Source organism: Amphiura filiformis, chromosome 1 (assembly GCF_039555335.1).
Source record: "Amphiura filiformis chromosome 1, Afil_fr2py, whole genome shotgun sequence".
NCBI classification, from domain to species: Eukaryota; Metazoa; Echinodermata; class Ophiuroidea; order Amphilepidida; family Amphiuridae; genus Amphiura; species Amphiura filiformis.
Genome location: NC_092628.1, coordinates 56,530,859 through 56,545,692, shown reverse-complemented (window position 1 = coordinate 56,545,692; position 14,834 = coordinate 56,530,859). Strand labels below are relative to the sequence as shown.

At 37.8% G+C, this 14,834-nt stretch overlaps 1 protein-coding gene across 1 annotated transcript; it reads left to right on the top strand.

Moving 5' to 3' along the window:
- The first annotated feature begins 8,169 nt into the window (after positions 1–8,169).
- LOC140168311 (uncharacterized) lies at positions 8,170–12,542 on the top strand. The gene is made up of 3 exons (XM_072191676.1): positions 8,170–8,177; positions 10,636–11,560; positions 11,825–12,542. Exons 1-3 carry the CDS (start codon positions 8,170–8,172, stop codon positions 12,443–12,445), a joined length of 1,554 nt encoding a protein of 517 aa, XP_072047777.1. The 3' UTR covers positions 12,446–12,542.
- Positions 12,543–14,834: the final 2,292 nt, after the last annotated feature.

Below are 14,834 nucleotides of genomic sequence, written 5' to 3'. Positions count from 1 at the left end.
CTGGATATGGCGATGTTTAAAAGTATATATGTGACCGTACACTGACGAATGAGCCGTTACTTCGTCAATTTTGTTTTTATTTCATGTTTAAAAAATATATATCATAAGCTTTAAAATGGTATATAATTTGACTTCAAACGATATCCATAAGCGGGGTCATGGTTTGTTGAACTTTGCTCCTTCAACAAAATGGTACTTTTTTTGTTTCTACATGTGTCTCTTTTTCACATTGTTGGTAATAAATATCAAACAGTCGTAATTGGTGGTCATTGAACCTACCACTTGAACAGGATTAGCCAAAGCAAACAAAGACCAGAGCTATTAAGAATTCTATAGACATCTAAGGTAGAAGCTAATTATCCTCTTCAACAATAGGATTATTGATTGGTTTGAAAGGTGTTTGACTATCTAAATGAGATACTTGTCGAAGCAACTTGAGGTACCGATGAATACGACCTTCGTGCATATTTTACACTGTAACTCAATTATAATACAATTTAGAACATTTACGGCTCACTCGTGCTGTACGGTCACATATACCTACCCATGATTCATGGAAAAAAAGGAGATACACAGCATAGTTGTAATTCTGCCTCCTCACAGGACATCTATAAAAATAAGCAGTACTATACAACTTCACATTAAAAAAGTTACCGTCTATACTTTCATATTATCAATAATGTGAATTGTGAGCTTAAATTGTAATAATCAGATGCTTGTATCCATGGACAAGAATATGTTTCTTTTCATTTATTTTGTCTCACATTGTCTTACGCCCTGTTAGGATGAAGCATATAGGCCTCCTCCATTCTTTCTTCATTATTTAATGTATAATTGACCATACAGTATGAGAGTAAGCAATCATGACTATCTGAGAATACCCATGTACCAACTGTAAACTTGGGTAGTATTATATAGTGGTATAACTCTTGACCGATAATTATGAGGCCAGAGGTTCGATCCCCGCTGAGTCCTGATTTTCTGCTCTCACTGTATTTTATATCATCTTACCCAATTTGACCCATTCTTACACCCCTTGCCCAACTATGACACCACTTAACCCAACACTAGTGGCACCACTTGACCCACCCTGACACAACTTGATTCACTCATCACTTGACCGGTTGACCCACCCTGACACCAAGTTGACCCACCATAACACTCCTTGCACCCTTACACCACTTGTCCCAACATGACCCACCCTGATACCCCGCAATTTAACCCACACTCAGGCCCGTATGCAAGATTTCATTTGGGGGGACTTTTTATCCAAGGGGAGGGCGATTTTGTGAAAAGTGGACTTTCTTCCCAAAATTTGTACCTTTTTTGTCCAAAAAGGCGTAAAAAAACTTATTTTTTTGCTCGCTATGCTCGCAAATTCTGAAATTTTGGAACTTTTTATATACTTTTCCAAATTTGGGGGTGCGTGTTGCACCCCCACCCCCCTGCGTACGGGCCTGCCCACACTGATACCACTTGACCCACTCTGACACCACTTGACCCACTCTGACACCGTTTGACTCACCCTGACACCACTTTTATCAAGTTGACCCACTCTGGCACCCCTTGAGCCACCCTGACACCACTTGATCCACTATGACACCACTTGCCCCCCTCCCTGATACCACTTGACCCACTCTGACATTACTTGACACACTAATTAATGTGGATGGAGCATATTTTGCTCCCAGAACTTTCCAGGAAGTGCGCGAAAATTTAAGCAATGTACAAAATGGTCCACTTCATGTGACTATTGTTTTTTCTTGAAGAATCATTTAAAAATGTTGGTTTTCACACCCTGACAATACTTGGCCCAACATGACACCATGCACCCTGACACCCCTTTATCCATCCTGACATCACTTGACCCACCCTGACACCACTTGATCCCCCATGACATGACACCAATTAACCCACCCTGATGCCCACTCATATAGAGAATAACTGAAATAAATGTCATGTGCGCTAAGTGTGTGAGAATTTGCATTATTGTTATTACTAAAATGGTCAATGAGGTTTACTAATTGGGGGGGGGGATTTTATAGACCATAGGATAATTGGAAACAGGTGTTTAAAATATATTGTTGTTCTTAAAAAATAACAAATTTGTCCTTGATTTTGCATGAAAAAGGAGGGTAAATTTGATGTAAAATCAATTCAAAGGGAGAACTTGAAAATTGAAGAACAATCATGGTCACCTTATCATTTTGAGTGCTAGAGGCAGGAGTTACCTCAAGGGGAATCCTATGGATATGTTTAGTTCAGAGATTGCAATTACCAAAATCAACGTAACAGCAGATCACTGCCCGAATTTCAATTTATACCAGGGTTAGCATAAAAGTTGCATTCCTGTTGAAAATCACAATCACTTCACTGTCTCATGAATACAGGTACTGCTAGGGTGGTGAATCCTGGAGAATTTCTTGCACATACTGTACATTGTCTCATTGCAGGCACTGCTGGGTTGGGGTTCCTGTGGGCATTACTGAGGTGGGAGCTCCTGAGAGGTCAGTGGCGTAGATTTCTTTTTAACATTGGGGGATGGGGTTGGACAAAACTTCTTGAAGTACAGTGAATCCAGCATCTTTTGGCAACAGAATACTTTATTATACAAATGCGCACAAAATTTTGAAGCTAAACTGATGAAATATGGCGCAAAAATTTGCACTTTTTGGGCTAAAGTGGCCAAATATGTGAATCGATCAAGCAAAATGAGTCTGATGTCGATCAAAATCAAAATTCAGTTTTCAATTTCATTAAATGAGCCATTCCCAGAGCTTTATTCTGCTCAAAACCCCATCATAATTACACTTACGGTTCCATAGATTTGATTTTATTGTTGCTCATAACAATAAAATACAAAGGAAGTTGAATACTATTATTGGTTATATCTCAAAATCAATATTCCCGACATCCGACTCATTTTGCTTGATCACATCACATATGAGGTTAATTTGGTCAAAAAACCCACACACAGGCGTCAAAATTGGGGATGGGATGATTGTATGGACCATCCCCCCTTGGCAAAATATTGGGGGGGATTTATCCCCCATCCCTGGGATCATCGCCTATGTGGGGGGATATTGCTGGGGTGGTGGAATCCTGGGGCATTATGATTATTGCTTGAGTATGCCCAAGCTATACTTTGTTCAACCTGGGGCAAGACTCATAACATCACCTTGCCAAGTGCAATTTACGTATACTCTGATCAGCTCGTAATAGGCGGGACTCATAACATCGTGGATTGATACAGAATGGCGTACACATAGCTAGGCGCAGCACCTACGCGAACTGTGCTTTGCGTTTTGCGTGAATGATGCACGCTTATGTGAATTTACGTGTGCGTAAGTTGGAACTTTATTGACTCATGCAGTAACAAAAACCAAATAATTCCCACCTATTAAGAGCTGATCATAGTATAGTGCATGACTAGTACTTACTTACTGAAAAAAAAAAAAACACAACAATAACATAAAGATGACAGATTGTATATTTTGCTTTGTCACATCTTTATTTATTTCAAACAAAACATTGACACAAATATAATTAAAGATTCAACTTACAATATATAAAAGTATTTCTATAAACTGTCAAATTTGATATATATAATTATAATTTTGTCTAAGAACAGTATTATGCAGTTATCACATTGTAACAATGCTATCACTTCACAAGATACTGATACACTTAAAAAGTAAAAAGCAAAAAAATACTTCGTATCTGGTCTTTTTGAGAAAAGGAAAGGAGGAGGTCCTTTATATCACTGTCAGATAAGTTATGTAACTTGACGAAGAGGAGGTTCTTGTAAAATCTTTTTGATGCTTATGAGGGGTTGAATACAACACCTGCTTCAAAATGCTTAATTGGACAGAAGCAAATTATGAATGATTGTTTTAACTGAAACATTAAAAAACATTATGCCTGAAGACAATTTCAAAATCTCTAAAAAAATAAGCAGATGGGATGCTTGACATATTATATTGTTTTACTTTGCTTAGTCCTGTGCATTACACTACGACAAATCCACTATATCAGATTGTGACAGGAACCAAAATAGTCACTGGGCGGGAAAACCTCATATGTACTTTTTGCCCTTGAACATGAATGAAGCAAACCGTTAAATATGAAGTCTACACTTACAGGCTTATGAGGTGTTTCCTGCATGTACTTTGGCCCTTGAACATGGATGAAGCAACCTCTTCAATATAAAGTCTACACCTACAAGGCTTTATCCATGTTCAAGGCTTCCCGCCTAGTGACAAATCAGATTGTGACAGGAACCAAAATAGTGTTCCTCCAGCATATATTGATAAAAACCTGAAATTGATTGATAATAATAAATAAGTTATCACCACAACAGACCGCAAACAAATTTGTTAGCAGGACCAATGCTGAACAATCTGGAAATACATTTTTTCCAACATTTATTTATACATACAGAGTGTAGTATCAGATTGATTGGTACCAATCAGTTTGAGTTTATTGGAAAGCCTGCTTCTTCTGAATGTAACATTGGATCTTATTAAAATGATCACAATGTATAGTTTTATGACCATTTATAACATTTATCCACACACTAGGTGGATCATATCACATTTTGATGAGGCAGACTTCTCCATAATCACAGGAAACTGATGGGTTCTGATCATTGTGATACAGCCTGTAACAGTTTAGTTTAGTTTAGTTTACTCTTGATTAAAGTCACACTCTTCATGCTCTTAGTACAAAGTACATAGACCACCCTAAACTGGGTTATGAGTGACATACATTATTAAAACACAACGTCAGCCTGCTATGCTAATTGCCTAAGTCATTTTTTGTAATTTTGAGAACAAAGTACAAAATATGGTTCAAGCATGCATTTAAACATATTTATTCACCAATCTTTGCACAAGAACAAATGATAATGATACAAATGAAAGGGAATAATCCAAAATAATTAGGGTGATTATGTAACTGATGCATGCTTGAACCACATTTTCTTCTTTGTTCTCAAAATTACAAAAAACAACTTTGGCAATTAGAGTAGCAGGCTGACAACATATAACATCAAAATATAAAAATATAGCATTCACATATGAATTACAAGAATACAGTGTAAATATAAAATGGTGGAGTATTAGGTATATAAAAGTGATTTTAATACGGAGATTCAGGATATGATTGGCAAATTTGGCAACCCTATGACAGTGGTTGCCATCAGTCATTACAAAATAGAAATTGATCCATAACAGTAGGTATGTCACAGTGGCTGCACAATAATTCTGCTACACTGTGCATGCAAGCATAACAGTGAATTGAAAAGGCGCGCTTCAAATTTGGCCAATTTTAGAAAACATCCATGTTATTAAATGAATTTCTTCATATGCTTCATTTATCCAAATTGTTTAAATTTTTAATATATGGTGTGTGAAGCCTTTCCAAGGCTAACATCGGGTCCTTAAAATTAAAATTGTTTTGTTTAAGAGTTACTGACTGTTTTATGGATTTTGAAGATCGCTCATAAATCAGTAAATATAGGCCTATTGAAGTAAAGGAACTACCACCATTTAGCTGAAATACTAATCTTTCTTAGCATGTAAATTAATTCCGTCGACAACGAATGAAACACTTCCTAAAACTAGTTGAAGCAAAACATTAATCAATGATATTTTTAGGGAGTAATTTTCCAAACCACAATAGCACTAAGCCATTATGTGTGTCCAGGTCATACTATTTTTGTATACGCGGTACAGTAAAATGGCTATTGCTTTTACTGATTGTCCTCCCGTGTTAATCCAGATGACAAAATGTTAATTTAAAGTCTCATTGCAACTGAATTTTAATTTTTACTTTTTGGACTTGGCTTTGAGTAATGGTAACACATACCATGTTTACAGTAAAAATTAAAATTATATTCCAGACACCGGGGTAGGAGCAACAAATTATTCATGACGATGCGTGAGATTTTACTCATTTTCCAGCTTCTTGCGTGAGATTTACTACCTAGGCGTGAGATTATACTACCTTGGCGTGAGACCGTGAGAAAGTGACCCAATGCGTGAGACTTAAGGCCAATGCATGAGAGTTGACAGCCCTGATATCATTAATAAACTGTGAACGAATATCAGTACAAGCAGAACATATTGTAAAGCAGTGAAACTCATCTTCAATACAATTCATGTCACATACAACATGTTAAACATGGTTTAAACCATGATTTACCATAATAATATGTGACCATCCACCACGAAATGGTAGTAAAGTCTGTTTATTGCAGATTTTGAAAGAATGCACTTTCAGCTTTAAAATGACACCCCAACCAGCTTCATTGGACATCTGGAAGTGAAGTTATGGTTCATCAAAGGTCAAATTCCTAATATATTTACATAGAAATCCATATACTGTTTTTGACTGTATCTCAAAATGGAAAATGCTGACTTTACGACCAGTTTGTGGTGGATGGGCACATATTGTATTTATCATGTGCATGATTTCCCACCCTCTAGACCACACTCAAATTAACAGTCCTTTGGATAGTTTTTGATAATATTCTATAGGAAAAAATTATATTTCAAAAATATTGCACTACTACAGTTTTGTATACATGTGGTACTTTAATTAGGGCCCCAATAGAGAAAAAAAAAAATTGTAAAATTTTAATTTTTAAAAATCTTTTCAATAAGATATGTATCTTGTCACTTTTTTATTGGGAATTTTGAAAAACAAAACAAACAAGAGCACCAATGGCGCTGTGGCTCTGTGCTTTTTGGTGACAGTGAAAGTTGAATGTGCAACAGGTGAAATCATTTGAGTATATGTGACATGTCACATACATTCAATGGGTACATCTGGTCGGTTAGTAGCTATCTCATTTGCAGAGCATACAATGATACATCAATCAATTTTGGGAATTACTATTTAGCCATGTGGATCGAAACGGGTGGAATTGGATGGAAAAGGGTCCAAATGGGTCGAAAATGTTCCAAATGTATCAAAATAGGCCTATGTCAAGAAAAGCGTTCATCTGAATAAGGTTTTGGCTCTAACTGGTGACTACTCGCCAAGTTATACAACAGACTTATACAACAGTCAGAGATGTCACAGGCTGACCCAAAAAAATCCTGAACTTGCTAAGCACAGGAAAGGCCATTTCAGAGGGTAAAAAGAACATTTCAAAACTCCTGGCTTGTTCTTCACTTTTAATAAAAAGTGCTTCCTTCTTCCAAAAAACATGCTTTAAAGTTTCGAGTTTCCTATACTTTAATGCACAAAAGACACTCTTTAAAATGTTTTTTTGGCTTTATTACATGACCGATATGGCTGATGTTGATGTGAAGCAGAGCAATAAGGCAATAATTAATCATTTTTTGTGCTTGGCATCCACAGAGTGGCAACCGCTGAGGCAACAGTTCTAGGTTTTGTTGCCGAGAAATCAATGGATTTTTCTGATGTCCCAGATATGATTGCACTCAGTAAAACCCTTGCCAAGGATCGACAAGTTTTAGATGCTCTCTCGATGGACCGCACCACAGCCTCATATAAAATGACTCATGGGCTAGGAAAGACATTTGAAGAGCAGTGTGTTGACGAGTTGAAAAGTACATTCTTTTCCCTGAACATTGATGAGGCTACTTCTAAAACAAACATGTGTGTGGTATCGGTACTTGTGTCATACTTCTCAAAAAGAGAGAATAAAGTGGTAGTGAAGCATTTATCATCCTTTACTGTTATCAAAGTAGACAGTGTAACATTGTACCAAGAACTAATAAAATTATTTGATCGTCTCAATCTTCCGTGGAAGAATCTAGTTTCGATACTAATGGACAGCTGTAATGTTATGCGAGGATCCAAAGGAGGACTAGAAACATTAATTAGAAAACACAGGGCCCACCATTGAATTCTATTTTTAATGATTTCAAATGGTCTCCGGATAAGAAAGAAGCCCTATTCTTGCAGAGATGCCACTTTTCTGATTTTTATCGGAATTCCGATTTTTTAGAAATCCTGACTAAAACAGTCAGCACAGAGGTCACCCAGAAGCAGCGATTGACCCCGAGTTTGTTTTCACGATGACGTCATCGTTCATTCATCAATTTGCAATCGGCAATTTTCGGTTTTTATCGGGTGTTCGGATTTGCCTCGTTCCTGCCTTGATTGTATCCCAGCATGCAGTAGCAGTGCCCGGAAATGGCGATGTAAGTCTGAGAAATTTTCTTATCTATATTTTGATACCAAATTTGTCATATTTTCGATCATATTTTAAGATTTATGAAGCAATAATGAAATGCTCCGTGTTTTGAGGCTTATTCTGACCACGGTCTTTAAAACTGTGGTCTTCGTTTTCTTAAGAAAAATTGGAAGTTTTGAGGGTGATTCCTCGACGCATGAATGTGTAAGCTTTCGAACAAGACCAGAATCAACCATGTGGGTTATGATTTTAGGTGAAAAAAATGTACTTGAACGCATGTGATTTTCACTAAAAATTACCGGAAGTGCCAATTTTGCGGTCTAGTTTATACCACGGAAAATCCCGCACTTGCGTCGATTGTTAAGCTTACCGAATACCGTACATGCGCCAATGCGTGTTACTCGTAGTCGTACTGGCCTGCTGTCATTCCATGTCATGTCAATTAATTCATGAGTGTAATGACAGTGATGATGATGAAAAAAAACTGTGAAAACAAAGTTCAAGAGCTCTGAAAAGGTAATGCTGCCTTGAGGACTATTCAATAATAACTCATGAACTGATGTGACTGAGAGTATTTGCATGGCATGGTAGCACAGTGCCAGTGACTGACTGATTGTAATGTAATTTGTAGTTGAATGTGAGCTTATCATCACGACAAAGTACGATCAAATTTGCACAGAGGTTTGTGGTGACAGGGCCTCATTCTTATCGTGTAAATTTGTAAAATGTGCCGTTCGGATAAATTATAGTGATGGGCCGGTTGTATGCATTTTTCACTGGCCTCACTCAGAACAATTTTGACTTTCTCTGACTCTGACAATGTCAATGTATTGTTAAGTCTTATATGAATTATGATTTCAATTTTGGACACAAGTTTATGATCTGGACACAATTACTGTATGTCAACATCGCTGAGTTACACGGAAGGCAGTGCACATACATGATATACGAAATGTGACACATGTACATGGAAAATCGAAATACGCTTGTGATAAGTGCAGCGTGGTTACTTGTTCGTGTCAGAAATTTATACAGTATAAGAGCAGGGTTGTCACTACACGCCGTCCGTCCGCACTCGCAAAAAAAAAAATTAAAAAAAAAAATTTTAATTTTAATTTTTTTTTTTTTACATTTCCGGAAGTGGATGATGATATTTCATCATAAAAAGAGCAATAAATTTTTTTTAGTGGGGTGGTACCCTCAGCTTATTCCCCGATCCCTAGCGTTCACTAAAAAGATAGTGCGAGGCGCGAGACCTTCGCTCGCTACGCTTCCCCTTCAATATTTTAACCAGTACTTTTTTGGTCCTGGTGACAACCCTGTATAAGAGACCATTCACAAATACTTGTAAGGGGGGCCTGATGCAAAAAAATGTCAACGCAAAAATTTTTTACTTTTACAAAAATTTCAGGCCCCCCCTTTTTGATGTGGAAATTATGGGTCAACCCCATAGAAAAGCATAAACTTGATTTTTCCAGGAAAATTTGTCATTTTTTTCAGGGCCCCCTTAGGAGGGTCAAAAAATTTTAGAGCCCCCCCCTTTTTGCTTCAGGCCCCACAACAAGTGTTTGAATGGTTCCTAATTAGTAGTTATTTACAAAACCCATGCCCAAATCCTGGCACACTATTTTAACCACGACTGCGATTTTTATTATGCACATGCATTATGCCAAATTTGTGATATGTGCCCATTTTTCCAGTCGTCTTGTTTGCATAAGGATGATCTCATGGACTGACAGAATATTTTTTTGAGAAAAGTGGGGGGATGATGCTGTGGATCACGAAATGCCCTTTTTGATATTTTGTAATGTGTACTAGGGGTGTGATTTTCGGTAATTTTGTGCCCGGTACCCGCACATTTTTCAGGCGGGTATAACCGGGTACCCGAAATTGAAAAAAAAAAATTCCAATTTTTTTTTTAATTTTGATTTTCTAGTGTCCCTGGTAATGAATTGAATTTGAATGCATTTTGATATCATTAATAGAGTATGGCATGAATACAAATTATCATTTTCATATTAAAAACACAATCATGCAAATTATTTTTTTTTAGGTCAACCATGAATGATCCTAGCATTTAGGTTGAGGTCCTGGGACATTACAAAACCAAAAAAAAAAAATAATAACTTGGACAAAAAAAATTGCTATTTTTTTAATATTTTTTTTTCGCTTTTGTAGTGTCCTTGGAAATGAATTGAATTTGAATGCATTTTGATATCATTAATAGAGTATGACATGAATACAAATTATCAATTTTCGTATTAAAAACACAAACAATCATGCAATTTTTTTTTATTCAACCATGAATGATCCTAGCATTCAGGCCTAGGTCTTGGGACACTACAAAACCAAGAAAAAAATTAAATAAATTTAAAAAAAATAGTGAAAATCACTGGCTAGTACAATACAGTGTGCAATAATTCACTTTGCATTTATTGGTTTTCTTTCTGCCTTTAAAATTTCAGGTCCTCGCCAGGGTCCGGGTTGTTGAAAGTTGTCGTCTTTGGGGATTCCCTGACGAAATACTTAGCAGAGGACATCGCCATCTTGGACCAGAGTGTCAAAGCAGATGTATTCTGTCAACGTGGTGCTACTATTGACACCTTAAGCGATGCGATATTACATGATTGGTGTATCTTGACACAGCTCACCCCGGATGTTGTATTTGTTCATGTTGGCACCAACACCCTAGAACACCAACTTGTTGCCAAGACTGTTTTCAAATTGCAGAGGCTATGTATATTGGTGCAAAACCTGTACCCAGGGGCACAAGTAGCTGTTAACAACATACTAAACAGGTATGATGACAATAATCTCAATGATGCCGGGAAGTGGTTAAATGTGCAAATCAGGTCTCTGTGCAATGTAAGCCCTGCATTCGCAGGTGAGAACTTCAGCAGGAGCAAATATGCCGGGGACAACCTACACCTCAACGAGCAGGGGTATTTGCGATTTGCCATAGAGGTGGTCAGCGAATGTCATCGCATTTCTCAATCAACCACATCAGGAACGTTCCCACCTTCGATGATCCCTCCTGTTAACCATCAAAAAACTCCAAAACAGAAGTTGCGGGATCGTCGGAAGCACCTCAGGGAAAGTGCAGAGAGGTGCCGCTTTACTAGACCATGCCTCGCAACGAAAACGGCAAAGGTTAGGGCACCAGTACTGCCTACTCGTAGCTATGAAGAAATGCATGGACCTGTTGTGCCAGTGATCACCCCAGTGCATGCTGGGCTCTACTGTGCAAAGGTGAAGAGTGGCAGGGTACAGAGCAGCCTCCAAGTACCATCATCACCTTCTCCCTACGTGGCCAAGAAGCAGGCAGTAAAAAGGAGGCGAAAGCAAACACGGAAGGCCAAGAGACGACGACGAAGAAAAATGAAGAGAAAGGTATGCCTACTAGAACTTTGTGTCTGATATTATATTGGCATGATTTATATGATGCGGATGCTTTGGAAAACATCAAAATGTTTAATGATGCAAGATTATTATTTTCTCAAGATGCAATTAATGAACATTGATTGTTAATCACCATATCAACTTCTAAGGTATGTGATGTCTAGCATTCTTTTGATTTATATAAATATATATATTATATGGCCTATTTAATTTGTGATGTTGAAGTTTTTTTGTTTTTTTACTTCCTATATCTAGTATAATGCAGCAACATACTCTGTCATCAATGCAGCTGATAACCAACAACCAACTCCAAAAACGTCAACTCCACCAATGCCAGTTGTACCAACTCCACCAATGCCAGCTGAACCAACTCCACCAATGCCAGCTGTACCAACTCCACCAATGCCAGCTGTTCCAACTCCACCAATGCCAGCTGTACCAACTCCACCAATGCCAGCTCTACCAACACCACCAATGCCAGTTGTACCAACTCCACCAATGCCAGCTCTACCAACTCCACCAATGCCAGCTGTACCAACTCCACCAATGCCAGCTGTTCCAACTCCACCAATGCCAGCTGAACCAACTCCACCAATGCCAGCTCTACCAACTCCACCAATGCCAGTTGTACCAACTCCACCAATGCCAGCTCTACCAACTTCACCAATGCCAGCTCTACCAACTCCACCAATGCCAGCTGTATCAAATCCACCAATGCCAGCTGTACCAACTCCACCAATCCCAATAGGTGATAACACACCAACCACTCAGGCTACAGAAGAACTTATAGGGTATGATGTTTCTCTTCAAATAGTGTGTATGATATGTGCTTACATTGTTGATTTATGTGCAGCTGTACAACTTTTGCAGGGGTAAAGACAAAGGGTGAGGATCATAAGAATGAAGTTACAATACCACTTTCACCACCCAGACAATCACCCAGATTGAAACGTAGCCATTCTTCTGATCCAAAGTCCCCAGTACCAGCTAAAAGAGTTGCCCAAGTAATTGAAGATGTTGCCACTGAAGCACAATCACCCCCAAGATGTTCTCCGCGGCTTTCAAAGCGAAATCTTTCACCAGGGCCTAGCATTTCTCCCAGGCCTAATAAAGTTTGTCGCAATCTGGTGGAAGAAATAAGTGTTGATTGCGTTTCAGGGTCATCATCTACAAGAACTAGCAAAAAAAATGAAGTTACGTTACCATTTTCACCACCCAGACAATCACCCAGATTGAAACGTAGCCATTCTTCTGATCCAAAGTCCCCAGTACCAGCTAAAAGAGTTTCCCAAGTAATTGAAGATGTTGCCACTGAAACACAATCACCCCCAAGATGTTCTCCGCGGCTTTCAAAACGAAATCTTTCACCAGGGCCTAGCATTTCTACCAGGCCGAATAAAGTTTGTCGCAGTCTGGTGGAAGAAATAAGTGTTGATTGCACTTCAGGGTCATCATCTTCAAGAACTAGCAAAAGGAGACATTCTGTTTCCTCAAAAAACACTGGTATTAGGGGGAAGAAAAAAGCTGCAGTTTGTGGAAAAACAAGTTGTGGGCCATGTGCAATATGTTCTTTACACCCAAGTACAAAATATTTCCACCTTTCAACAATGGACCAATCAAAACCACTTTATCAAGATGTTATTGATAGATGTATAAGAAAAAGAGGTGTGGCTTTGGGCCTTAATGATTGCTTTTGTAATGCATGTAGGGAAAAGGCAAAAAAGGGGAAATCACCAACCAAGAAAGTAAAAAACAAAGTGATGTGTACTTTACATGTGTTAGAATTGTGTCAAGCTGAATACACATGTCATCATTCAATTCAAGATGCTGAGGTTTTTAGCAAAATTTTTTCTGTGTCCACTATTGATATACCTGAAAGTCTTGATTTCACAAGAAAGTTGCCATTTTGTAAGCGACATTATATGTTAAGCTACAATTTTGAGCGTAATGCACTATGTGATAATGATCAGTGCAAACAAATTCTTCATGGTAACATTGATAGACGCTGTACTATTCATATTGATATTGCAATAGCCACAACCAGATTAAGGCGTGTTTATGGTGATGTAGATGTAAATGAAAATAGCATTATTTGTTCTACTTGTTACATGATTGTCATGAAGCCAAGAACATTAAAAACTTTGGATGATGTTTTGCACTCAATTGAACATGTGGATGCTCAAGAAGTAGGTACCGCCGAAAATGATTTATTCCATGAATGTGTTTTAAATAGTGTTTGTAAGCACATGTGTGAAGTATTTAAACATGACAGGGGCTTACTTTTTGTGGATATTCAAGAATATTATGAATCAGCTAATGAAAAGATTTTTAAGAAAGAAGGTAAGCCAAAAACAGTTTCAGCTTCAGCGAAAAGTAGGCATTGGCTTTTGTTTGGCATTCGCCGAAAATTTGGCAACTTGTTAGAAGAATACCAAACTGATGCCAGAAACATGAGCATAATGTTTACATTCAAAGATAGCAATATGAAAAAATTGCATCACAAGTTGCTGTATGAAACCAGGTGGCAAAATGAATCAAGTAATTCTTCTAGTCATGAAACTTCTCCAAGTAAATATGATGTAGACCATGACACAACTTTGTTCTGTGCTGGTATTGACATTAATCAGCGTGTTAAAACACAAGCAAGAAAAGCTAGGGAGCATTTTAAAAGTACATCTGCTCGTCTTGACTTACGAAAAGTTGACTTTGAAGAATTACTGAATTTCATTGACCCTAAAGTTTGGAATATGTTCACTATCATGTCTATGAATGACGAGGAAGCAAAAGACCTGAAAAAATATCCATTTTCATGGGATCAATACACTCGCTTTGGAAATAAGGACGAAGATCATACCCAGTTGCGTTTCATGCGACGTGTTTATCTTATTTTCACAATGCATTTTCTCATGAATAATCAAAACTTATATCCATTTCAAATGATCCATGCCAATATGGTAAAACGACTCTCCAATTCCTCAAAACTTGTGATGGCCTGCAATAGGTTGGGATTTTGTGCTAGTGAGGAAGCGCTTAACGATTATTTAACATTTGTTAACAAAGAGAAGAAACCATTGTCTACTTTAAAATCAAATGCTTTTTCCTTGGTGAGTGTAGACAATATAGATTCATTGTCACCGTTTGCAGCTGTAACTGCAGATGAAGTTGGTCGCAGCTGGCATGGTACCTCGGTTATGGCTCAACAGCCATTGCCACACACACAAATGTTGGGAGTTGGAGAGAAGTTAAATCTGACATGTATAAAAGT